The sequence below is a fragment of the Gadus macrocephalus genome, chromosome 4, assembly GCF_031168955.1.
Source record: "Gadus macrocephalus chromosome 4, ASM3116895v1".
NCBI lineage: Eukaryota > Metazoa > Chordata > Actinopteri > Gadiformes > Gadidae > Gadus > Gadus macrocephalus.
In genome coordinates, this window is record NC_082385.1 from 29,582,975 (window position 1) to 29,610,236 (window position 27,262).

Below are 27,262 nucleotides of genomic sequence, written 5' to 3' on the forward strand. Positions count from 1 at the left end.
TTTTAAAAAAAACGTAATTTATTTAAACAATTGACCAGACGTTCAGGTCTGCTATATTTTATACATAGACAATTGTAGGGAGGCGGAGAATCAGACGGGGCTTGGATCACCTGACGCGAGGCAGGTAAGAGTGGACCGCTGTAGATAAGATTAAACACCTGCTTCAAATGATTCAAAAGCCAAATAAAATAGTCGAACATGTCAAATAAACAGTTTTTTTTCTAATACATATTTTTTGTATAAAAGCTGGGTCTGGTTAGGGGTTCCACACTCCTATATAACCCAACCCCGGATCGGAGCAAAAAAGCTGAATTTGGTTTTAAGTTTCAAGTCAGTCATGAACAAAAAGAAGAAGCTTGGGTTTGGCTATTTTGTCAAAATGATTGTTTTAAAAAATAGCGCAGGAAGCCAGTCGAGTGACGGAGGGAAGCACAGCGACACACGCATGGGGCTGAAGGATTCATCTCGCGATGGGTTGAAAAAAGACGTCACAGTGCCGGTGTCTGTAGAAAACCTGTTAACCACTGGTGTGTCAGGGCCTAGAAGTACGGTGACCAACCCCGCATCACGTGGCCTTTATCATCCGGTATCTTATGCTGGAAAAAGTCATGTCAAGTCAAATAACATCAGTGCCGACAGGTAACTATTGTAGTCTTATATGTATTCTCGAAGTACATTTTTGACCAATTAATAAGAACCAGACAAACAGGTTATTTTCTTTTCTTTACAATTGAGCACTTACTTCTTTGACTTGTGGACACCAACTGTTTTCCTGATGCTCCAATTCTCTTTCTTGAGACACACATAAGGGCTGTTCTTAAATAACGCTCAACACGTCCAACGAGACCGTCAACACAGTGTGCGCAAGCACTTTGACACTCTATCCCACAGAATCCTTGTTGGTCGACAAACAAAGTGCAGAAAGGGATCAGTGGTGGGATGGTGCGTTGGGACCCTTTCACAACTCAGATTATGTAGGGAGAGGACGGGTCGTGAAGTCATGACACACCTAGGATGTCAAGAAAGACGAACGACGACAATAGTTTGGAAATGGGTCTGGATGTCGGCGTTTGTTTCCTTGAGATGAACACAATTCAAAAAACCCAAACATTTTCTGTGACCGCAATGTGAGGTCGGTAAAGCAACAAAAAATAAACAAATCCACAGTTTCCCCCCCCCCCGAGGTCGAGGTTCCATCGTTTCCCGGCCCCACGGTGACATCCAAAGCCCCCCTCCCTACGACGTGGCCAGCACAGCGTCAGACGCCTCAGGAGCGTCGCCCCCTGGTGGTGCCGAGCGAGGCGCGCAGCCTCGGCTCTCTGGCCCTGCAACGACGACCACAAGGAGAACGTTAGGACCCCCAGAAAGGGAAGGTTAAACACATGGTTCAGTGTAGCGGCAATTCGATTTCAGTGTTGCGCCGAGGACCAATCTTTAGAAAGGACGATCTGATCCGCCTAGAATCCAATTCATCTGAGCATTAAGCATTTTGGGTGAGGCAAAAAAAAAGTGATAATAAAAAAGAAAATACTTATAGAAAACAAACATAAATAATGGGAGCCTGCTTGAAAATTCTAGATTGTTAATCCATGAATAATAAGTAAATCTATCGTATATTATAAAACATACACATCATATAGGGTTTAATCCCTTTTGCATTCAAATATTTGTCATCACAAGTGGGCGTGTCCACCTAGATGTGTGCTGGGTAGATCAGTGTACCAGCCCACCCAGTGGACTGTAGCAAACGTTGCTCATCTATCCGTCACACAACCAGGTGGCCACGCCTACTGATCACACTCACACCTGCTGGTCAAATATGTCACCTTTAAACCGCTAGACTCTCAGGCCTGGTTTAATCTGGTGTTTGATTGACACACACACCCACCCAGCCACGCCCACCCACACACACCTGTAGTGCTCGTTGAAGTCTAGCCTGAAGCTGAGGAAGCGAAGGCTCTGGTCAGGACTGGTCATCAGCAGCACCAGGAACTGCTGCACGATGCCCTGGGGGCAAAGGAAGAAAAGATGTTCACAGAGCACCGCCTCCAGCGACATGATTGGTGGAAAACAAATATGAAGCAAAAGAAAAGGTTAACGCCCCCGTTCATACAGATATGAGCTTGACCGCCACCAGACTTCAGATATGAATCTAAAGGCTGATTTGTGGGACTGCCGCAGACAAAGGGAGGGAGGGAGGGTGGGAGGGTGGGAGGGAGGGTCAGGGGTATCGGGGTACCTGGTAGTAGTGTGTGAGGATGTGCAGCTGCGAGCGCATCTTGGGTATGGTGTCCTGGAACTCCCGCACTCTGTTGGCCTCCTCCGCCTCCTGCTCCGCCGTCACGCCCCACTCGCCCTGCAGCGGGAACACAAAGCCACAGAGGACGTCACGGCGAGGTCCGGAGGGGCGTGGCACTGACCTCTGACCTCCGGTGGCTGTTCGCCGTCGTCCCCAAATGATCCGTTATTAACTAGGCATTTGCTCCTATTGTACAGTACGTCGGGTCTCCCCCCCCCCTCAGACCTGGGTCTCCCTCGTCTTCTTCTGCTCGTCGTACTGCAGCCGCAGGCGGAGCTCCTCCAGGGCGGAGCGGTACAGAGAGTCCTGGGCGCTCTGGAACTCAATGATCTGGTTGAAGATGGCCCTCAGCTGGTTCAGAAGAGACTGGAGGGAGGGAGGGAGAGAGGGGGGAGGGAGAGAGACACACCGATATCAGCAGAGCCCAGATCAGGCCAATCACGGTCCAAATAACAGATTTTAGGTCTCACCTAATGTACATTTGGCCGTGGCATTTTTGATTTTGTGTGTGTGTGTGTGTAAGTGTGTGTGTGTGTGTGTAAATGTGAGTTACCGTATGTGTCCGTAAATGTGTGTGTGTGTGTGTGTGTCCGTATCTGTGCAAATGTGTGTGTCCGTATGTGTCCGTAAATGTGTGTGTGTCCATGTGTGTGTCCGTATCTGTGTAAATGTGTGTGTCCGTGTTTGTGTGTCCGTGTCTCTGTGTGTGTGTGTGTGTGTAAAAGTGTGAGTGTTTGTGTAAGTGTGTTGCGTGCGTGTGTGTTACCCTGCTGTTGCTGTCCAGCAGGCACCTGGAGATGATGGTGTCCAGGAAGACCTCGTGGGCGGTGATGATGTGGTCCAGGTCCTGGGCCTGCTGCACCTTGTTCCACAGCTCGTCCCACGAGCACTCCAGCACCTACACACACACACACACACACACACACACACACACACACGATTACTTTAACAGTGTGGACGCGCTCTAACCTGATTACCGCATCGTGGCAGCATTGCTAACATGTTAATAATGCTGTTAACATATGTTAACATTGTTAGCATATCGCCCCATGTCTCCTTTATGGATGCATAAAAACAACCACTAGAGGGTGCCCACGGTTCAGCGCCTCCTTGCTACACAGATAATCTCCAATGATCCAAAATGTCCCCAGCTAAAGATGAACATTGCGAGGTCACAAGCGGGACAAATGCTGCCTTCAAAACGCTCGGAGGTTCCGGGAGTTTCGGACCTTAAGCTCGGAGGAAAGTGCTTTGAACACGCCGTTGGGTCAGAGTTTTCGCTCAGAGTTTCACGCGGAAGTAAAGCCACCCAAGTCCTCTGAGATCACGTCACAACAATGGCTGCCCATTTCATTGATAGGCTAAAGTGAACTTGCAGCAAGCAAGAGGCGAGATTAACACCCATTCTAACTTTTGCATTACGATACATTATAGCTTACAATTATCAACATCACCTGATTAATTCTAGCTCATGTTCAACCTTCGCAAGCAGTTCTAATGAGTGATTCATCTGATTCCCGCAAAGAAGCGCGAAGAGGACCGTGCGGGCATCCATACTTGTAGTTGGTATGAAGTCTAGTCTCACAAACAATCATTTTTTCCGGTTTCTACGAACTTCTGAGGGGCGTTTCCTGAACACTCTTATTTCTGAAGAAGGGAGGGTTTACGTAAAGACAGGTAAGCGCTTCCGAACATCTGAGCTGTTTTGAAGGCGGCAAAACTCCCACTTGTGAGGTCACAAGCGGGACAAGCTCCCACTTGTGAGGTCACAAGCGGGACAAACTCCCACTTGTGAGGTCACAAGCGGGACAAACTCCCACTTGTGAGGTCACAAGCGGGACAAACTCCCACTTGTGAGGTCACAAGCGGGACAAACTCCCACTTGTAAGGTCACAAGCGGACGTCTCTTGGGGATACGGCGTGTTGCAAATTGCTCGTCGTCATGACCGCACCCAGTGCGTTGAATACGACGGCACTTTAAAAACTGCTTCTGCGGCGGCTTTTGCGGCGGCGTGTTCAGCCGTGCGAACGGTAGCGATAAGGTAGGGTGGTGGGCGGGGTTAGGGGGGGGGGGCCTCCTCACCTCAAAGGTGATGTAGTACTGCATCTGGTGGATGAAGTGGACCATCTCGGAGGCCAGGATGTGGCACTGGTGGAGCACCCCGGACAGCTCTGCAACAAGACGGCGAAACACAGGTGTCATCAAAACCCAGCACAGAGAAGAGCACAGGGAGGCAAACACCAAGTACCAGGGGGAGGGGATAACGGACTGGAAGGGTGTTGTTGGGACATTGCAGTCGGGCGGGTAACAAAGATGTGCGGGAAGATCAAATAAAAGACGGGTGCGGCATGGCAGCCGCATTCAACTGTATCAACCTGCGTGAGTGAGTGAGTGACTGACTGACTGGGTGGGTGGGTGGGTGAGTGATTTAGAGGGTGAGTTTGTCCATGTGTGCCGTCACTCACCTGGCATGGTCTTGAGGAGCTTGGCGTTGCACATCTGGCCCTTCCAGATGTCCGTCAGCGTGTACTCCATCCTCTTAGCCCTCCACAGGAAGTTGAAGGCACGCAGGTAACGGCTCATGCACTCGCGCGTGAACACCTGGAGCACATGCACACGCGCACACGCACACACACACACACACACACACACACACTTAGAAACGCCTGAAGTGTCCTCAGACGGCTACACACATTTTGGTTTCTGTATGATTGATTTCTTGAATCATGGTATTACAATAACACAAGCAGAATAGCTTTGAGATTATCTTATCTTATCTTTCTTTGTTTTACTACATACCGTTGGTCAAGCTGATCTATATACAAAGTACGACACCACAAAGTAATGATAACGATTCAATAATTGCTAATTTAGCTAATTGTTAAAGGTGAAGTGGATTTTGCGGTAACTTCATGCCATCTGCAGAACCACATCAAGGCGTTTGAATCCAATGGGACAGCAACTGCTGCGTGTGGGTGTAGTAAGCGTGCGTTACCGTGGCGATGGGTCCATCCACGTGGTAGTCCAGACTGAAGACATCCCAGCCCGTGCTACCGGGCGACACCTGGAAGAGACGTTTCATTATCTTAATGGAGGTTCTACTAGGGGCGATTGTGGATCCATCCAAGTGGACAGGCAGAAAGACAAACAGGGAGAAGGAGACGGACGGACAGAGGTTGATCCACAGACAGACAGACAGACAGACATGCGGCAGTGACCTCAAGAAGACAAGAGACAGACAGGAGGCAGGAGAGGAAACCAGAGACAGACCAGAGACAGACCAGAGACAGACAGGAGGCAGACCAGGGACAGACCAGAGACAGACAGGAGGCAGACCAGAGACAGACGAGAGGCAGACCAGAGACAGACAGGAGGCAGAGCAGACAGACAGGAGGCAGACCAGATACAGACCAGAGACAGACCAGAGACAGACAGGAGACAGACCGGAGACAGACAGGAGACAGACCAGAGACAGACCAGAGACAGACCAGAGACAGACCAGAGACAGACAGGAGGCAGACCAGACAGACCAGAGACAGACCAGAGACAGACAGGAGACAGACCAGAGACAGACCAGAGACAGACCAGAGACAGACCAGAGACAGACCAGAGACAGACAGGAGACAGACCGGAGACAGACCAGAGACAGACAGGAGACAGACAGGAGACAGACAGGAGACAGACCGGAGACAGACCGGAGACAGACCAGAGACAGACCAGAGACAGACCAGAGACAGACCAGACAGACCAGAGACAGACAAGAGGCAGACCAGAGACAGACAAGAGGCAGACCAGAGACAGACCAGAGACAGACAGGAGACAGACCAGAGGCAGACAGGAGACAGACCAGAGACAGACCAGGGACAAACCAGGGACAAACCAGGGACAAACCAGAGGCACTGACCTCCAGCAAGCGGACGTCCAGCCTCTTGAGGATCTCGGCGTTGTCGTACTGGGCGTTGGTGGCGCGCACCGCCGTCTCCAGGATGCCCGTGAGGTTGTGCTGGTAGAGAGTGGTTGCCGGGCGGGCCAGCTCTGGCCTGAGGTACAACAGTATTATGTTATTATATATTACATTGAGTTCTATTCATCCCATTCCCAATAGTTTTTTCCCGTAGGGCTCATTTATTTTTGTTCGCAATCCTAAGAGAAGGTACATTTTATTAGTTTCCGATGTGAAATCGAACAGGAGGGTCAATGACATTGAGTGTGCCTTCTGAATGTGTGTGTGCGTGAGAGTAAGAATGTGAGTGTGAGTGTGAGTGTGAGTGTGTGTGTGTGTGAGAGAGAATGTGAGTGTGTGAGAGTGTGTGTGAGTGTAAGAATGTGAGTGAGAGTGTGAGAGTGTGAATGTGAGTGTGTGGGATCTGGCTGGCCACTGACTTCAGCAGGTCCATGAGGGTCTAACACACGGAGTGTGCCTTCTTAAAAGGTGTGTGTGTGTGTGTGTGTGTGTGTGTGTGTGTGTGTGTGTGTGTGTGTGTGTGTGTGTGTGTTTGTGTGTGTGTGTGAGAATGTGAGAGAGTGTGAGTGAGAGTCAGTGGGTGTGAGAGTGAGAATGTGGGTGTGAGAGTTTGAGTGTGCGGGTGGTGAGTGTGTGTGTGCATGTCTGTGTGTCTGTGTCTGTGTCTGTGTCTGTGTGTGTGTGTGTGTGTGCTGGCGGCCCCGCTGGCCACGTACTTGAGCAGGTCCATGAGGTGGCGGATGAAGTCCCCCTGGCCCAGCAGAAGGTAGCGGCGCATGGCCTGCAGGTGGTCCAGGAGCAGGTAGTCGCGGTTCAGCACGTTCAGCAGGTACCTGCTGGTGTCGAAGTACGCTGCGTCGATCTTCCCCTGGAACGCCCCCTCCAGGTCCCACAGCAGCTCCGCCGCTGGGGGGGGGGGGGGGGGGGGAGGAGTGGAAGGAGATGGAAGAGGGGAGGGGAGGTGGGTGGGTGGAGGAGAAGGAAGTGGGAGGAGGAGGAGGAGGAGAGGTAGGTGAAGGAGGAGGTGGGTGGAGGAGAAGGAGGTGGGAGGAAGAGGAGGAGGAGGAGGAGGAGGTGGGTGGAGATGAAAGGGTGGAGTAGGTGAGATTGAATAAGAGGAATAGGTGGGAGGAGGGGGTGAGATGGGGGTAGAGGAGGAGGAGGTGGGGGGAGGAGGAGGGCGAGTTGGTTGAAAGGGTGGGTGGAGGAAGTAGGGAGGGAGACAGGGTAAACCATCGGTTAGGATGTTTGACTCCCAGCCCAAAGCTACAGGGCGCAAAGGAGCTAGCAGCTTATCATTGAGCGTACCTTACCAATAAACACGCACTATATGTTGCCCTGTATTACTAAAGAGCCCTACATAGATATAGTTGCTAGAGAGCCTCTATGTTCTAGCAACTGTGTGGATTTCCCGTTTAGCCTCTTCTCCTGTGACCCTACATGGACCACACCCCTGTGTCGCTCTCTAAAACGGGAACAGGGTCTTTCAGACTAGATGCTCTGCCTTCCGGTATGTCTTGTGGTATCTTCCAGCAGACTCTCACGGGGAAGACGCGAGTTGACCATGTCGAGTCAGACGGCGCGGGATGAATCTAGACAGTAGGTGGACGTTCGATACCTGTATGCGCTCAGCTTTGAGCGATGGTACACCTGGAGGCTAAAAAAAGGTGGGAATCAATGGAATGTGGCAATGTATATACACCCCCCCCCTCCCTCCCGTCTCTCTCTCTCCTTCCATTATTAAAGGGAACAAGGACAAGGACAGCTAGCGGTAAGTGCAGTGATCGATGCCAGCGGGCTACAGGGGAACAACAGCGTTGTCGGTAACAACATCTGCGCACGCACACAGGCACACAAAAGTGTGTTTGGTTTGAAAGTCTTCATCTTTGTTTCATCATTTCATTCATGTGGTTTGTTGTTTGTCAAGTGTCGTTTCTTAAAAAGTCTTGTAATACTTGAAGTGAATTCAATCCACAATCTATTTTATTTGCGACATCCAAAGGCCTCCCATTGAAGCTTTTTGAATTGTAATAGAGCGAAAGAGACAGAGACAGACAAGAGACAGAGAGACAGAGAGACCTACAGACCGATAGAGACAGACACAGACAGAGAAACGGAGAGAGAGACAGACAGACAGACAGACAGACAGAAAATAAAGCGTGGTCTACCATCGCTGGGCGTGTCGGCGGACTTGGAGGCCGGTGTGATCTTGCCGGGCGGCGTTCTGTCGTGACACACCTGGTGCAGGAAGTTGATGGACTTCCCGATCAGCAGCACCTGGGGAGGGGCAGACGGGGACAGACGCGTGATTGGCTACCAGTCAACGAATGCCATGACAACGTGGCCGGACTCCTTCCACGGCCATCGACTGAGGAGTAGTTGATAGATCTGATTGGATTGACTCAATGGTATCTATGACTTTGAGTTACATACAGGCAGGTTTCTTCCAAAACTATGTAACAGGGGCTGTTACCAAGTACGGCTGCCCTGGAAAATAATTCAACATATTATTATTTTATTGTACTCGACTCATCGTCGTTTCCCTTTTCATCTCTCAAATATTTCAATTCATCCAAATTGTTATTGTGATTTTAAGATGATATTTAAAACTTTGAAAAGGCGAAACAACAATATCCCGCAGGATTGCTGCGTTGACGGCGTCAGCGACTTGAGATCCACTCGGCAGAGCTTCAGTGTATAAGACTCCAAAGACTCGCAGTATGAGTTCTTCAAATGACCACTAAACCAAAAGGTGGCTTGTACATACAAGTTTGGACTCAATGTACAGCACCACCACTATTTCGGAGAACTAGAAGTAAAAAACACAGGCACTTTTCTGGATGACAGATCAGCAGAGAAGGACAAAACATCATAACTCTAATCTGTATATGCGTATATGCGTGTGTGTGTGTGTGTGTGTACCTTGTGGGACTGGTCCATGGTGATGAAGGAGGGGATCATGGACTTCCTCAGGGAGTACTTGTCGTGCCAGAGGCGGTCCGTCTTCACGTTGGGGTCGGACGCCACAAAGAACTGCACAAGAAAGAGAAGGACGTCAAAAGAAGTTGCAATAGGTACCACTTAGGAGCTATTATTTGATGTAATTTGTTTAAAAGGTTCAACAATGAATGAAATGCTCTGTGAGAATATCATTATCTAGTTGACCAGTTTGATTTCAGACGGCTCCAGGCTCAATTCTGACCAATCAGGGCGTCTGTCCCTTGATTGGCGAATCGATTTTGTGATTTTGAGAAACGTAGGGAGGGAGGGAGCATGGAGGGAGGGGGCATTATAGTATTTCTTAAGTTCCGAAAATCTTGCTCTCCTTTGCTCTTTTCGGCGCTCTTGAACCTTAACCTACCGCAGCTTTAAATGATGGTTCCTCATTTGGGCTGTACAGAATAGTATTTTATGAGCTAGAAAGAGTGTATATGTGTGTGTTTTTCTGACTGTGCCTTCTTTCACCTTCGCTGAGGTTATCAATATACAACATAGATTATAAATATACATCAATCAATAGTATATATAACTTCCCGCGGTTGGCCACATTAAAAGGTGCATTGGACCAAAACGGGCGAGAACGCCGTCGTAAATACCGATAATTGTCATATGATCGGAGGGGAGGGGAGGGAGACAGCTAAGTTTGACCGGCCCACCAAAGACTGCAACGAGTTACAACCGGGGAACGCATCATGACCTTTATAGTGGTGTCCCCAGGGCTGTTGCACCAAATCCTGGGCCCTGTATACAAGAGGTACTGATGGGGCCCCCCCCCCCCTCCCCGAATTCCCCCTACCAGCCCCCTGCGCTGAATTGTTGACCGGGGGGAGGGGGGGGGGGTAGAGATCAATTGCTGGGGGGGGGGGGGGGGGGGGTAGAGATCAATTGCTGGGGGGGAGACGTGACCGTGTGCAACTCCTAACACTATGGGCTGGTGGATAATTCAACAGATTTTTTATTTTTTTTTTTTTTAATTGCCATGGGCCCCCCCTCTGCCTTGGGCCCCCCCACGACTGCCTCACTTTCCCCCGCAGTCCGTCGGCCCTGGGTGTCCCTATACTGTTCCGAACGCTTCCTGCTCTTTGGCCCCGCCCCCTGTGGATTGATGAGGTCACCCCCTCTAATGGAGAGCACGCTATTGGTGGGCCTCTTAACGAGCCACCCAGAAATCAGGATCGTTGGGAGCACGTGGACGTTTGGAATTGTTTTAAGGTTCAGGATGTGTTTTAAAATCTCTGTTTAGTTATTTATTTCTCTCTTTATCTGAGCGATGTATTTCATTTTTCGAATGCCAAAAATAAAATTTAAAAAGGAAACAAAATATAAAAAATAATCTTCTTGTGGGTCAGTTTGCGCCTAACAGAATTGAATGACCTTGACGAGACGGTATTATGGTCACTACCGTCTGTTTCCTCGTACTGTTCCAGTGGTGTTGTCTTTAGTTCCTCGGCTGGCAGTCAGTCTGTTCTCTGTTGTGATTTCAGAGGAACTCAACCCTGCCCAAACTGAACTAAACGGTATTCAACTCAACAGATGTTTTGATGCTGCATTTTGAAATTGCGATTATGCCCCAAGGTAAAAAAAACTAAAACTAAACTAACTAACTAATAAATTGTGTAATATCTATATATGTAACATAATCATAATAAAAATAGCAATACCGGTAATCAGTATTTAAGGGATAAAAAATGTAATTGATATGCAATGTCCCAAATTGTATTGAACAAAACTGAACCAAACCCTGTGTGATGTGTGTGCGTATGTCTTCTATGCGTCTTTGTGTGTGCGTCTGTGTGTGTGCGTCCGTGTGTGTGTGCGTCCGTGTGTGTGCGTCTGTCGGTGCGTCTGTGGGTGTGCGTCTGTGTGTGTGCGTCCGTGTGTATGCGTCTGTGTGTGTACGTCTGTGTGTGTGCGTCTGTCGGGGCGTCTGTGTGTGTGCGTCTGTGTGTGTGCGTCTGTGTGAATGTGTCTGTATGTTCGTCTATGTGTGTGTGTGTCTGTGTGTATGCGTTGGCCAGAGAGTGACGCCACTGGACGAGCGCGACGTCAGAGCCTGACACCCTCTGAAACCGCAGCCCCTCTCCGCGTTATAGCAGTGTTTATATCATATCGTCACAACCCGTCGTATCACAGAAAGCGATATGTACGATTTCTTCTTCTGACGAAAAAAAGGTTTATAGTTTACAGCAGTGCTTATATCATATCATCACAAGATGAGTAACTTGTCACAGAAAGCGACGTTACATTTTTTAGGTGACCCACAATGTAAGTTATGCCATTCATGATAATGAACTACGAGGGCACTAAAATACGTAATAGTTTACAAGTCATACATGTATGCATAACCCTAGAAAGCACAGACGAAATAAGAGAAAGCACGTTCACGCGGAGAGGGGGTGCAATTTCAGACGGGGATTCCTTTTTTTCGGCACAACACTGGCATCTTTAAATACTAGCATCAGCGTTCAGTCAACAATAGAGTACTAAAGTGTGACGTCACGTTTCCATAGCAACCGATTTTCGGTTTTACACCTACCAAATTAATAAGGGGAAATCCTCTGCCACACCAACGTTTTATAGAAAAGGAACGTTTTTGGCGAATTAATTTGCGAGTTTTCTTTACCAATGATGTAAGTAATATTGAGAATAGATTGTCCTCATATAAAAAAAACTAAACTAAACTAACGTTGTGTAAACTGCTGTCAGTTTAATACACCAGGGGAATACATGAACGCCTCGACGTGTTTCGATTGGTAGTGATTTTCACCTCTTGAAATTGATTTATCTTCATTTTGAAAGAAACAACACACGGAAGCAATGGAAAACGCCATCTCTCGTTCGGTTGTTTAGAACTGAGAATCCGGTTGCCAGTACTCTATAGTGATTGATTATTGAACAACGCAGGATCAGAGCGCAAGAACTGTGACCGAGGTGGAGACGCTCCTGTGTGTAGCCCTATCTGTTTATGTTATGGCTGGCTATGCAACACATGCAAGAGGTACGTTTTCAGATGGAAACAAGACGTGCCTGCTGGAACCGAACCAAGTCGTGCCGCGCTAAGTCGTGGCGAGTTGAGCTGGTACGGTCGGTGGAAAAAGGGCATATGCGAGCATGCGTCTACAATGCGTGCATCTGTCTGCACACGTGCGTCTATATGCGTGCGTGCGGTCACCTCGTGGTAGGTGTCCTCCAGCTCCCCGTCGTAGATCCAGCGGTACAGGAAGTTGAGGATGGGGTGGGACACCAGGCTGAGGATGTGCTGCACCAGCGCCCTCATCTGGGGGTCGCCCGTCTTGCCGTACGCGTGGACGGCCGACGCCAGCTCGCCGCCCTTGCGCCCTGTGCGTACACACACACACACACACACACACACACACACACACACACACACACACACACACACACACACACACACACACACACACACACACACACACACACACACACACACACACACACACAGCCGGTTTAACATGTGCAGTGGAAACACGCTACTGGGGTCTACCGGGGTCTATTGTTTACTTGTCTTTATCTGTTGTTATTGTTTACTTGTCTTTCTGTTGTTATTGTTTACTTGTCTTTATCTGTTGTTATTGGGATAGGGAGGAACGTCGTTTACTTCCTCTGTATGTTAGTTACCTGTGTGGAAATTGAAAATAAAGCCGACTTTGACACCAACTTTGGCCAAAATATGTTTGCATGGACCGTACCATCGGAGTGACGCGTGCGTAAACGAGGAGAAGACGTCTCCATGGCGGCTACTCAGAACACACACACACCTTGGCAGAAGTCGACGAGGGCGGCCAGGGTCTTGAGCCGGGCCTTGGGGTCGTAGGTCCAGACCAGCAGCCTCTTCAGGGTCAGGCTGCTCTCCACCATGAGGTTCACCCCCTGGTCCTCCTCCACCTGCAGCTGGGACACGCACAGACACAGACACACACACACACACACACACACACACACACACACACACACACACACACACACACACACACACACACACACACACACACACACACACACACACACACACACTTTATTTTCAACCGTTTGCAATGAAATACCGTGAATATTGTGTGCGTGTCTGAAATTGCAATACTACTCAACGGTGGAGGAACGTAGGGAGGAAGGGAGCAGAGAGGGATGACTCAAATTCAAAATGAGTTAAAAAATATATAGCTATCTCTATTGATAACTCTCGAGTCTTACCCCCACCGCACCTTTAACTCATTTAAGTATAAAGCATTGTTCCCGCTACAGTTCGATTAAGGTACATGCAGCCAGGCCCATTCTTTGTTTTGCTCATCTCAGCAGGTACTTTACACCACCTGGGAGTGGAGCACGGAGAGGAGGCGGTAGTACTCCTTCAGCTCCTGGTGAAGCGACGCACAGAAGCTCTGCAGGGAGAGAGAGGCGACGTCATGAGAGGGAGACAGTGGCTCAGAGAGGGGCTGGACAGGAGAGACAATAGCATTAGAAGAGACCGACCGATGCGGTCACGTTGTCTGAGGTTTTGTTTTGCCTACGAGGTGTAGATACGGTTTCAACTAGAGCTGTCAGTTAAACGCGTTATTAACGGCGTTAACGCAAACCAATTTTAACGGCGTTAAAAAATGTATCGCGCAATTAACGCAATTCTTTTATTTAAAAAAAATAAAAACTTTTTTTTTTTTCTTTGGCTCAAAACCAAGAAGCAATAGCCTGACTGCTATGTTCAAATGACATTTGTTCAAAGCAGTCGTTTAATTGCACTATAGGCTCTTTTTTTGTATCGTCCTGTTTTGATCAGTATATGCCAATGTTGTTATCAATAAAAAATCATTTGCACAAGGCAAGCCGATGCACTTCACCATGTTGATAAGAGAATTAAAATGAGAAGAATTATGGGACAAAGAAATCAAGGGATATTTAGCATAGAAAAATAATTTGCGATTAATCGTGAGTTAACTATGACATTAATGCGATTAATCACGATTAAATACTTTAATCGCTTGACAGCTCTAGTTTCAACACCACAACGCGACCTGAACGGTGATATGAGCAGTGAGGGGTCATTTGAGATGATACACTGATATTTAAAAAATTAATAAATGTAGTCCCCTCCATTTGAATTTTATGAAATAATTAATAATACATCAAACACAAATTCAGGCCATTAATAATGAGGTTGACCATCGATAACAAGATTATAATTCATTTGAAAAAGTATTAAATTAGTGGTGCCAATTTGACATAAATATTAATTTACTAAATACAGCGATGTTGCAGGTTTACCACACACACACACACACACACACACACACACAAACACACACACTTGCCCCCAGCCCCACACACCTGTCCGACCAACCCGAAGGCGCGGTCCAGGCTGCGGGCGTCCGTGTATTTGCGCACTTTGTTGTGCAGCCATCCCAGCTCGGCCAGCCTGCTGCCCGTGTCCCTCAGGGACTTACACAGCACCACCTGTCAGAGGTCAGAGGTCAAAGGTCACAGGGTCAGAGGTCATTCACACAGCAGGGTTCAACGCCAACTGACCAGTGGTTGGAAACATACTCGCCCAAAGGATAGTTTCCCATAAAAAAAACAATATTTAAATATTTTTGATGGAATACGCATCAAATCTTTCGCGGTGGAGACAGCGGGTTGAACGTTTGACGCCCGTTTCCCGGTCGCCTCGTGTGGACCAGCGACACGACGGCAAGGCTGAGCCGTCAGGACCGGGTCGGGTGGGTTGTTCCGCCGAAGAAGGCTCCGACTTTAAAAGTCTCCTAGTGAGAAGGGGCCCTTAGCGGACCACATCCAGGGTGACTCGGACCCACCGGCCTGGTACCCCACCCCCCCCGTACCCGGTCCGCACAGACGCCCGGTACCGTAAACCTTGTAGGATTCGCTTTATACCGAGGCTAAGTGCCCAGGAGGCAAAAGCCGTAAATATCTGCAGCCCTGGGCTAATGCATGTCTAAATGAGCCTGAGTGCTTCCACATCCAACGGTGTGACTATAAGCCTATCTTTAGCCCTGCTGCTGTAGATGAGGGGAAGCGCTTGTGTGTGTGTTAGTGTGTGTGTGTGAATTTGAGTGTGTATGTGTGAATTTGAGTGTGCATGTGTGAATTTGAGTGTGTGTGTGTATGAGTGTGTGTATGTATGAGTGTGTGTGTGTATGTATGAGTGTGTGTGTGTGTATGAGTGTGTGTATGTATGAGTGTGTATGTGTGAAATTGAGTGTGTGTGTATGAGTGTGTGTGTATGTATGAGTGTGTGTGTGTGTGTGTGTGAATTTGAGTGTGTGTGTGTATGAGTGTGTGTGTGTGTGTGTGTGTGTGTGTGAATTTGAGTGTGTGTGTGAATTTGAGTGTGTGTGTGTGTGTGAATTTGAGTGTGTGTGTGTGTGTGTGAGTGTGTGTGTGTGTGTGTGTGTGAATTTGAGTGTGTGTGTGTGTGTGTGTGTGTGTGTGAATTTGAGTGTGTGTGTGTGAATTTGAGTGTGTGTGTGAATTTGAGTGTGTGTGTGAATTTGAGTGTGTGTGTGAATTTGAGTGTGTGTGTTTGTGTGTATGAGTGCGCGCGTGAGTGCGTGCGCGCGTGCGTGCGTGCGGCGGTACTGCATGGTCTTACGTTATCGATAACTTGAAGGGAGGGAGGGAGAGGGAGAGCGAGAGAGATGGATGGACAGACTGAGTGGAGAAGAGTGGTCGATGAGGCAGTGAGCCAAAGAGCGCCATATTGATCTGTTGAATCTTTTTTAAAGAATCAACTTTGCTTTTAAAGACGGTTCAGAGAGGAGGGAGGACTGATCAACACACACACACACACACCTTTTTGTTGTCGTCTGTGTTACCGTGTCGACAGACAGACTGTCTTAATGGGGGGAGCTGTCGACGTCACACACACCCATCCCAAACCCATCTCCCATATAGTCTACAGCCGTATCAGCAGCATCATATTGTTCCTGTGTGATTAAATAGAGCTACTCTAAATACTTGTCAAAAACAATTTTGTTTTGTTTAAAATGTTCACCAAATGAAGCTTGAGTTTAACTTTATTTAAACCTCACTGACAGTATAAAATCGAATCGAAGCAGAATGTGTCCAACAATAAAATAGCATAAGGAGCACAAATACACCAAAGAACTGCATCAAAGCTAAATGTAATATTGACCTGATTGTACCATTTACATATTATGACTCATCGATCAGTAATTTAACACGAATAACCTATCCCTCTCTTAGGGCTGTGCAATTAATCAAATTTAGATTGTTGGGTCAAACAATCTCCAAACTAATTTAATAAAAAAAATGAAAAAAACATGAAATAGAAAAGATGTAAGGGGAACTTTCAATGTGTTTTTTGAGAGAAATGCTGAATACATGCATCATGTTTTCGATCTCCATAATTTTTTTTGGAATAATCATGATTTCAATATTGACCAAAATAATCGTGCCAATGATTTTTTTCCCATAAAATCGAGCAACCCTACCCTATCTGCAACTTTGCTTCGGAGAGGGTATCAAGCAGATCTTTCATTTTGGCGGCCGTCTTTTCCCGCCCCTTCCCTCACTACCGGTGCACGGTACCTTGGCGTCCATCTTGTAGCAGTTGTCGGCGAGGTTCATCTTGATGTATTTGCCGTCGATGCCCTGGAACACGTAGAGGATGTCTCGCACCAGCGCCGCCTCCGTCACCTCCGCTGCGCCCCCGCCGAAGGACACGGAACAAAAAAAACAGGAAGGTCGTCAACATCTGAACGGTAATAAAAAAAAGAACGACAAAACCTCCACGCCCGGCAGAGTGTGGCCGGCCGCCCGGAACAGATATTAATGGGAGAGGCTATAAGGGTGGGCTGGGGGGGGGGACGGACCTGTTGGTGAGAGAAAACTAAACAGTTGAGGTGGATCATTGTGTTGTAACGGGTCAGAGGATGGCCAGCGCAGCAGTAAACGCCGGTTCGAGTCCCAGGGAGGTCGCAGGGGCTCAGACTCCAAACTTTTCCAATTACGTCGCCACGACCCTTGACCCCCCCCCCCTCCCGGTGACCTTCCAACGCGAGGAGCACGGACTAAGTCGACCAGCTCTTTGTGCGATTACCGCCTCTCCCTCCGGCCTCATACAGTCTAAAGCACGATGAAGAGACGGGTAAGAGTGCCTTTCCACAGAGGCCATTTTTGGCCTTTTTGGGGGCGTTTGGCCGACGCTTTTATCCAAAGCAGCTTCCAACGCTTCTTCCACGAATTCACGGCGAGTTAGTCACACTCAGGTACCCCTCAGGGATGCTCAGGAGGAGCCGGGAATCGAACTAGGAACCTTCCGCTCACAAGCCCACCCGCTCCTCCTCCTCAGCTAAGCCGAACCCCCGACAGCCTGCGTCTGTACGATGAGGCCGTCTGTAAAACGGCGCCGTCTTTCTGGGGATTGTAGTTTTAATCAACGGACGGCCGTTCTGAAACGGAGATCGGCGGTCACCGTTGGGGTCCCCGTCGCGGCGGGGCCGTATGCCGCGGTTGAGGGAGACGGGCCCCAGGGGGGGCCGTGATGAGGGCGGGGCCAGGGCACAGGCAGGGGCGGAGCCAACCGGGAGGGCCCAGGCGAGACGCGAGCCCAGCGCCGGACCGCCTGCAGCTGGGGGTTGACTGGGAACACACGCACACGCACACACACACGCACACACGCATGCACACACGCACACACACACGCACACACACACACACACACACACACACACGTTAATCTGTGTGCATAAAGGCTAACCATAATATACATTTTCTCATAGAAAATGCAACCACATTCAATAATAGCAAAGTTAAGCAGGTAATGGTACAATGTTTGAAAAATACACAGGACTTCTAATAAGTTTAAAAGGATGAACCCAACACAGGGTACTTCAACATTAGAAACTGAAGATAATAAAGGAATTTTGCGAGGGCTTGCCAACATCATATTTAAAAAAAAATTAAAGCAAGTTTTTTTAACTCACGGTGACTTAAAAGGTCAACATTGCAGGAAACTGATCCAAACATAACATTTTAATATCATATTATACATTTCTACGAGAGCAATATCCGACACCAGTCCAAAAAACACAACGAAACGCAAACAAAACGATCGGCAAAGTCAGCAGACACCTGCGCGCATCACACGAGCCCTGTCGGAATTGTAAAACGGACATTCAATGTACGGCCAGTATTTAATAATTGCATCCATTCGACCTCTGGGTAACTCGTCCAGCACAAGCGCTGTATAGCTTGTGTCTCGTAGGTTAAGTGGTGGCCGCTGTGTAAACACAGCCGACCCCTGGGCGATGTGTTGATGCACTCAGGGCCGGTCAATAAATAACTAAATCCCAGGCAGCCCATAACTCCGGGAACGCTTTGGAACGGGAAAAGAGTATGCATAATTAAAGCGTCAATACTGAATTAGGACCTTTAATCACACTTCAGCCTCACGCAATCCCACCAGTGATTAGGAAAAATACATCGTATTATGGTCTGGATGCTGACTAATGGGAGTGTTTGAGTACAAAGATAAAAGCTATGTGGCCCTGTTTACATGAGATAGATCTAGATCTAGGTCTAGATCTACTTAGATCTAGATCAGGATTCTCCAACTGTTTGGGTTGCATTTTTGATCTGTATATATATATTCAAAACCTCATCTGTTTTACACAAAGGGGGTAGCACGCGCTCAATACCGTCTCAGCCTGTTTACAGGTGGGTACAGCGCACGAGGGACAACTTCTTAAAACGCACACGTATCCAGGTTTCAGGTTTGTCCGCACATCCATGGATTTGTACATCTCTGAGGCCAGGGTGAACCAGTTCACATCGCTTTGGATCATGCCGCAAATCACGTTTAGTAATAAAGATAGAAGGCCCAACGTCAACAACACTGCCCCGATAGAAAGAGTCAAGAAGCCGTCAAACTGTGTGCGCTCAACATCATAAAAGCACACTGGTTGTGCGCTTATGATGTTGCGCAACAAATTAACACACCATTGAACTTAACATATCATTGAACCCGGTTGCTCCGCCTCCTCGAGGATCGTCTTACCCGGCCAGGAGGGACTGGGGTGTGGGCGAGGGCCCGTTGAGCGTGTACACCCCCAGGCTGGAGATCCCGCTGGTCCCCATGGTGGTGCTGGAGAGAGCCCCGGGGGCCCCGGCCACCACCGTGGCCCCGCCGGGGGCCGACGCCCGGTCCCCGTAGCTGAGCGCCAGGCTCTGGGGGCGGGTGCAGTAGAAGGGGGTGGAGTGGGCGTCCCGGGGCAGGGCCTGGGCGAACAGGGCCCCGTAGCTGCCCAGCTGTGGGGGCCACAAACACGGGGACACGGCGTTCGTTAGTCGGGGGCGGGGCGTTCGTTAGTCGGGGGCGGGGCGTTCGTTAGCCGGACACACAGCGCTCGTTAGTCGCACACACAGCGTTCGTAGTCGAAGTGGCGCGACGGGGCCGATTGCGGCGCATTCATTCTTTTTACGCATTTATTGCCTCCATTAAAGTTTGAATTATTATGGTTTAACAAAAGGGAGAAGGGGTCGGGTGGGCCAGCCAAACCACCGAAGCATGGAAGCACTTGCTTAGGATTTTTTGCTTAGGTCAAGCCCTTTGGCCGTCATAACTGCCCGGGAAGTACTCAAGCTATGGGGCTGATGTTCCTCAATAAGAAGGCATTTAATGATCTAAGCCCTGCTTTAGTGCGGATCTGTCGAAGGCGATAGCGGGCCCGTTCCTTAAAGTACCTCATCATACATCCATTTAGGGAGGCTGGGCTCTGCGGTCGTCTCTATTCTTAAACATTTCGTCCCCCATTTGCATCGGCTTCTTTTCGCGCCGCGATCGATCGACCCTGCTGGCATTGTTTTGGTCTGGAGTAAAAAAAACGCCTCGACTTTGTTCACAGGTCAAAGATGGCCGGAAGGGACTGCGGCTTTGGCCACCATGTTTGAGAGAACCGTGTGCTATTCCTTAATTTATACAATTTCAATGACGCTGTACTGGTTAACTTGATGGGATTGAGGAAGAGCAACATTTAGTTTTTTTAAATGTTGTATTTGTCGAACGAATAGATCTACCAGCCAATCAATGGTTTGTAACCCTGATATATTCCATACCTATTCCATACCTGCCATATATATATATATATATATATATATATATATATATATATATATATATATATATATATATATATATAATATATATATATATATATATATATATATATATATATATATAGTGTGAGATTGCGTGAGTGACAGGAAGAGAGTGAGTGATTGAAAGGTAGATTGAAGTGTGTTAGTGAGTGACTGAAAATGTGTTATGCAGGGGGAGAATAGCTGCAAATAGGTAGAGAATAGGGAATAGACTAAATGAGTGAGTGAAATTGAGTGAGTCTCACCCTAGGGGAGGGCTTGCGGGGGTCTTCACAGAGACTCAGCAGTAGGTAGAGGACAGACCAGCGGTGTTTCAGAACTCCCTGTAAGGGGGGGGGGGAGGTCCAGAGGCAGAGCAACATGGTTAGAGATACAACAGGTGGTCACTGGGTTCAATCCCCAATCGTCCTGCACCACCAGGCCTCATGTGAAGCAAGACGCCTGAATGACACGCACCTCGGCATGCACGGCCAGTCGCTATGGATAAAGGGTCGATCAACTATTTCATTGTAACTAAACTACTATTGCTATTAATACATGATTATACTGTATGTATGTATGTATGTATGTATGCACATTTTCTGGAATGAAACGAAATGCCCTTGTTTGTATCAATAAAAGTCTAGTACCATACAATATTGCGCCAATAGTGCACAGCTCAGAATTAGTCTACGTTTAAATAAATAATTAATAATGAATCATGAATCAATAATATTATAATAATGTGTTCACATCAAATTCTATAATATGTCAGATACCAAGAAAAGACAAAAGTCGGTCTCCTGACCTTCTTGCCTCCATGCCAGTTATCGCCAATGGGCTCAGCAGCATTATGTCGACGTGTGCACTCTGGCCGTCTCTCACCCCCACACACTGACCTGAGTCTGCAGCTTCCGGTGGAGCTCAGAGAACAGGGCTGCGTCGGCCTCCCTCCTCTGCTTCACCACTGCAACACACACACACACACACACACACACACACACACAACTCAAAATAAGACTAGATAAATTGGATAGTGGAGGTTTGTTATTTGCTCTGCACGTCAACAGCCCGTTGTTACAACATTGGCTTTGAGCTAACAATTGAAAACATGAGAGAAGGAGTAATGGTGTCTCTTTAAGAACACGCCTTACTTCTGTATGCCACAACAAAAACATCATTCGATTGGATGGCAAACGTTCTACAAGCCAGGCCGCTGTGTGTTAGTCTTTTCTATTGTACATGAAGGAGGGAGCTGAAACGTGACCCGTGTCATCACGATGTCATCGGCAACTAAATTATTCAACCAGAGATCAGCTCCTGGGCAGTGGATCGGAGGAGAAATATTTCAGATTTTGTGGCACCCGATGTTGACCAGACGAATGTACCACAGGGGAAGCATTTACATTTTAATGTTTGTCTTCAAAAGGATAGACTTGCGACCCAACATTAAAGCTAGGGGTTGGCAAGTTGGGGAAACCAGACAGAGTGAGCTAGATTATCAAAGTATCAAACCGAAAAAAGCCTCCAAAGCCACTACCGCAAAACACGTGTGTAGCTCCCTAGCTTTAGCAATAGGTTTGTCAAGCCTGCTCCGCTACCAATCCAATACCAGTTTGATTACTTCTTCAGATGAACCCTGGATAAACAGAGACATGGATCTAGATGGTTTGCATGTCAAAAGGAACCGGGCGGACTTGTGTGTGCATTGCAATAAGTCAGGCCTTGATACCTCAAACAGAATAAGATTATTTTCCCCAAGTGCTCTTCCGACATCAGGCCTGTTTAACTTGAATCTAGGGTTGAGATCTTCAACTAGAACAAACAACCTCTCAGTAACGGCCTGTTTAGTGGGCTTATCCCCACTGTGATCTCCCCTTTGCAGTCTTACTTAACTTGTTTGCAGTTAGAAGGCAAAGTCATAGCTTAAATCTGAATAATAGATCACGCTGCGCACATTACTTATTTTCGTATTCCACGTCAACGTTTTACATTATAAACAAATCGGGTCGATGGTTTCTATTCTAATGGCTCCACCGGCCACCACGCTCGACCTTTGGTCGGATAAAAGATCAATCCGGGAGATGAATGGTTTATTTAGCAGGGGCCGCAATATTAAACATTCAGGAGCAAAGTGAAAACCCCAGTGCATCTCCTAATTCCCCATCTGGCCATCAATGTGGTCAAAGTACGCCATAGCTCGCCACAGTTTGCAGAAGCCCTTGTGCTTCCTTTAGGGCTGCTTTAGGGCGGGCTAGCGGTCAGAGAAGGTCGAAAAACAGCCAAAAAGACGTTAAGTGCGATCCCCAAACCCAGCAGTGTTCCTATATCATTGGGCAGGATGCCCAACTCCTCTAGGATTGTCAATGTTTACATTTGCATTGGACATACGGCTCCTGATAATACAGATCCCGTCCTTGCTGGCTGCACTGTAACTCCTTGCTACAGAAGACTGAGGCAGCTGAGAGAGAAGGTTGGTGGGCGGGATCTGGAAGGAGAACCAGCCAATGGGAGAGCCGGAAAGCTTAGATCGCTGGATACAAGTCAGACGAATGCTCCGGCTGTGTCATCTCACACACTCTATACATATATTATAAATCGAAACATATATTTTTATAGGCTTCTTTATGACCATATGGCCAAGAGAGTGAAGAGAGAGAGGAGAGAGAGGGAAGGACATGGGAGTATAGGATCGCAGGTCAGAGTGGAGCCTGGGTCACCACAAGGCAATAGGCATAGGGCGACGGTTTCCTGCAATGAGTCGACCATCTCTGTCAGCAGCAACTTAATACGCAGCGACATTCCCTTACAACATCAATATTGGAAGAGGTCGCACTTTTACTGGTGTAAACACAGGACACGACAAGCGGGGCGTTTAGTGGAACATGGTGTGGAACAGCGGGTCGGTGGCTTGTGAAGGGGGTGTGGGCCGCCAGGTTGAGCCGCACTGTACAGTACACACCGTAGGGCGGGTTGCCAGCGGTGACCGGCTAGCTCAACATCCAGGGATGGGATCCCGCTCCGGCGGAGGATATTCCCAGCGACGTCGCTGTAAACCGCAGGGCGTCTTAAAGGGTGATGAGCGTTGGTGTCTCATAACTCCGGTAGTGTAGAAACTAGTCTAGTGGTTAGGGTGATTGACTCCCAGCCAAAGGGTGGTTGGTTTGAACCCCTATGTCAACAGCTTCACTGTAGGCATGCTAGAGCAGGATGTCATGACCCATACAGACTACTGGACGAAATGCATCCGAGTTTCCTGTCAGTCACTTTGACTAAAAGCTCCTGAGAAATGAGTTTATCATTGTAAACAACTACCCTAACTGCTCCTGACGGGCTGGCTGTCGCTTTGCATGGTTGACTCTGCCGACAGTGTGTCAATGTGTGTATTAACAGGTGTAAGTCACTTTGGATAAAAGCGTCTGCCAAATGCCCTGAATGTAAATGTATGTCTCTTCTAAGCACAGCTTTTACAAATCCTTGTTTGTGACCCTTTACCATGCTGAACCCGTTAAATGTACAGGATATTGGCAAGGACGAGTTTTCACAAAGACATGGCGCCAAATCTTGAGAAGAAAAACAGATGTTAGTTGTTGTCAACTGCGGGGTAGTTTGCACAGTGTACGTACTTTCCTTCTTGATCTTCTCAGACACCAGGAATTCATCCCGTTCGATGGTGGGGGCGTAGTTGCTCCCGATGACCCGCACGGCATACTGGAACTGGTGGGCTACTTCCGCTGGGGACGGAAACAAATCCACTCAATGAAGACGTCAAGAAGTCAGACAGGTCGTTTCAGCAAAGAAGCCCTTCGGTTTCTCCAACTATTTGGATTTGGTCTTGATGACCAGAATCTAATTTGAAATTAAACTGTGGTTGTAAACTGAGTTAAGTTATTTGTATCATTGTTTTTTTTAATTTGACAAAAGGAATGTATCTTGATACTTTAAAAGACATTATCATTGTTAAAACAGCCAATTAAATATAACACTACTAGAGATCATCAGATCGCATTGACAGGATAACACCCGTTATCCGTGTTATCCTGCCCAGGATAACAGACGTCTCAGCTTCAGGACCAATGTGCGGGAACAGAGGCGTTACAGAAAGAAGTCAACACTGCGTCCACTCTGACAGCCAGCCTGCTCTGACACTGTCCCCAGCATCCAGCAGCCAAACCACCACCCAGTCATCATAATAATCCTAATGGTTTGGTCAGTGGGACCAAACCATTAAGCACATCCTGTATGCAACATGATCCTCATAACTCATGAAGTGTAAAAGGCTACGCTAACTGGGGGCATGTAGAAGACCCCTGCTATCGGTCCGCTAGCGGCTAGGCTACCTTCGCTCTTCCCAGTGATTCTGCAGCACAGGCTCTGGAGCAGCACGTTGGGGGACTTCTGGTCCAGCGACGCGGCCATAGCGGTGCTGCTGCTGTCAAATCTACTTTCTCCTTAAAATCTCGCTCCGATGGAAGAGAGTTGAGGCCAGGGTGGGTGTCGGCTAACTCCAGCGGCTCAGTCCTCGTACGCGCAACGCCATTTTACTAAAACCCGCCGAAACGCGTCTCCTCCTCCTTCTGTGGTCTCCGGCTGTGGGTTCAGAGCGGTTGCTAGCTAGATAGCTAGCCGCTAGCTTGGAAGGACATGAGGCATGAAAACATTGCCCGCGAAACACAATACGCTTACGAAGGTTCCTACCCACACGTGCTGCTGGTACAAATCAATAAATCACGGGATGTAGGGCTGATTCAATTTGATGTAACTGGAATTTAGAGTTATGGGAGGTAAATGATGATAACATTTTAAGACATAGATATTAGTTAAATATATTGTTAGTATTTTGTTATGATTACTTCGTAAGAATAATACGTGTTTTTTTTTAACTACACTCGTTAATATATATAGTTTAGAATAAAATCATGCAATATGTATGTTTAATTGTGTTTCAGCACCTTACGAAATGACAGCACCACTTGGGGTGTCCCGAGGGTGTGCCTACGTGTGTGTGTGTGTGTGTGTGTGTGTGTGTGTGTGTGTGTGTGTGTGTGTGTGTGTGTGTGTGTGTGTGTGTGTGTGTGTGTGTGTGTGTGTGTGTGTGTCTGTTTGTGCGTGTGATTGTGCGTGTGTGCGCGCTTGTTGTATGCATGATATGTGTGAGCGCGTTTATGTATGCGTGCGCGTGTGTGTGCGTGCGTGTATGTGTGTGTGTGTGTGTGTGTGTGTGTGTGTGTGTGTGTGTGTGTGTGTGTGTGTGTGTGTGTGTGTGTGTGTGTGTGTGTGTGTGTGTGTGTGTGTGTAAAAGAGACAGCGACAAAAAAAGTTCGAGTGCCGAACCAAACTTCAATGCATAGTTTCATTGAACTTCATTTCCTTCTCGAGCCGGGTAGCAGACAACACTAGAGCGCGCAAGCGCCCCTCTCCTCGCCACCTGGCCAGTGCGGTGACGTAGAACCAAAGAAAATCTCCCTGCCACCGGCAGCAGCACGGGCCAAGGAGATTAGAGGAGGGGAGGGAAGGTGAGGAAGGAAGCAGGAGGAAGGAAAGAGATAGTTAGAGAGAGAGAGAGAGAGAGAGAGAGAGAGAGAGAGAGAGAGAGAGAGAGAGAGAGAGAGAGAGAGAGAGAGAGAGAGAGAGAGAGAGAGAGGAGAGAGAGAGAGAGAGAGGAGATTCACGAGGTTGTAGAATAGTAGTGCTTTGTCACAGACACACACACAATCTCAGACAATCCCAGAAAGAGGTGGAGCGCGCGACTCCCGTGCTCTGCCTGCACACGAACTGTTGAAAAGTATGAGCGCCTCGAGCCTCGAGCCACTCTACCGCCTCGGCTTCCCGTCTCGTGTCGGCTACCACAGGTGAGGCGGAGATAGGATTACAGCCTTTTATTCGATCAGACTCGCAGCGGGGTTGTTGATTTTAGTTTAGAGGAACTACGAAAGACACAAAACAAAAGCACAAAAAAAAGAAGGCAAAGTCATGGACAGAAAAGAAGAATTAAGAAGAAGCTAGCGTCTGACGTTTGACCGGTGGAACGACGCGCCCTCCAGGAAGCTCAAGTGTCCGGGGAGAATACGCCGAGGAAGATGGGGATGTATTTTAGCGCGCTTCGGACCCTCATCAGCAGATACGTGAGTACGGGGACGGCGCGAGACGCCGATGGTCGCCGTGCACGCTTACCTTTAGGTGTTAGTGGCAAAGTTTCAATCATAGCCGGATAATGGGCTGATAACAACACTGCACTTCTACTACTACTTCTACTATACTACTACTTATAATTATAATGATAATCATCATCATCATCACCGTAATAATTTACTATTAATCATAAGTAATAATAACAAACCGGTAATGAATATCATTGTCAAAATAATAATGGTTATTATATTAATTTCTTTTCATTTTTATTCTTAGCAAAGGAAATTTCGGAAGTTACAATTTTTCCACTACACGTTTTGAAGTGTTGCAATTCAGGTTTATTTTCTTCGCCTCTTTTATTTTTCTTCTTTTAAGATGTATTTACTCTCTCGAAATAGTGAAGTCTACAATGAGGTAACTTCAATTGTATATATATTTTTATTATTATTATTATGCTTTTATTGTTGTTATTACATAGACACTTAAAGCACACAGGCTCACGAACCAACAAGCACGTATGACAGTAAGTCATGAATTATGTAATAATAGTGGTTTCAAAAATCGATATCGGCTTGTGGAGCCAGCCTACTTCAGCCGGTCATTCAGTCAGTCAGTCGGTCGGACGGACTCATAAGCTTCACGCACTAATCCCGAGGTGTGAGCCCCTGCAGATCACATGATGAGCAAACGGTTAGGGGCTGGCCGTGCCATGCCAAGTAAAAAGGGCTTAACCTTGGATAGC

General features: G+C 47.8%; 2 protein-coding genes across 2 annotated transcripts in view; one reads left to right on the top strand and one right to left on the bottom strand.

Moving 5' to 3' along the window:
- On the bottom strand, positions 1 to 25,080 carry tubgcp3 (tubulin gamma complex component 3). Its single transcript, XM_060048991.1, has 23 exons — positions 24,729 to 25,080; positions 24,015 to 24,122; positions 21,288 to 21,355; positions 20,655 to 20,732; positions 19,310 to 19,560; positions 17,726 to 17,892; positions 16,840 to 16,952; positions 14,602 to 14,727; positions 13,593 to 13,661; positions 13,044 to 13,176; positions 12,437 to 12,603; positions 9,187 to 9,297; positions 8,433 to 8,541; positions 6,981 to 7,170; positions 6,205 to 6,340; positions 5,296 to 5,364; positions 4,766 to 4,901; positions 4,383 to 4,471; positions 3,066 to 3,197; positions 2,525 to 2,665; positions 2,240 to 2,356; positions 1,913 to 2,007; positions 1 to 1,325 (listed from the first exon to the last, which is right to left on the bottom strand). The coding sequence occupies exons 1-23, from the start codon at positions 24,805 to 24,807 to the stop codon at positions 1,268 to 1,270; spliced, it is 2,742 nt and encodes a 913-aa protein (XP_059904974.1). The 5' UTR covers positions 24,808 to 25,080; the 3' UTR covers positions 1 to 1,267.
- Positions 25,081 to 27,037: 1,957 nt separating this feature from the next.
- Positions 27,038 to 27,262, top strand: part of atp11a (ATPase phospholipid transporting 11A) — a 20,489-nt gene continuing 20,264 nt past the window's right edge. The window contains 1 exon segment of the mRNA XM_060049349.1: positions 27,038 to 27,043. Within this exon segment, the coding sequence (XP_059905332.1) occupies positions 27,038 to 27,043 (6 nt within the window).

Bases quoted from the DNA above. Each gene is read 5' to 3' on its own strand.
- tubgcp3 (XM_060048991.1), bottom strand. From the start codon at position 24,807: ATGGCCGCGTCGCTGGACCAGAAGTCCCCCAACGTGCTGCTCCAGAGC. The intron at 21,356-24,014 runs GTACGTACACTG...TGTGTGTTGCAG, and splicing joins TGAGAAGATCAAGAAGGAAA to TGGTGAAGCAGAGGAGGGAG. The intron at 2,008-2,239 runs GTACCCCGATAC...CTTTGCCCCCAG, and splicing joins TCCTCACACACTACTACCAG to GGCATCGTGCAGCAGTTCCT.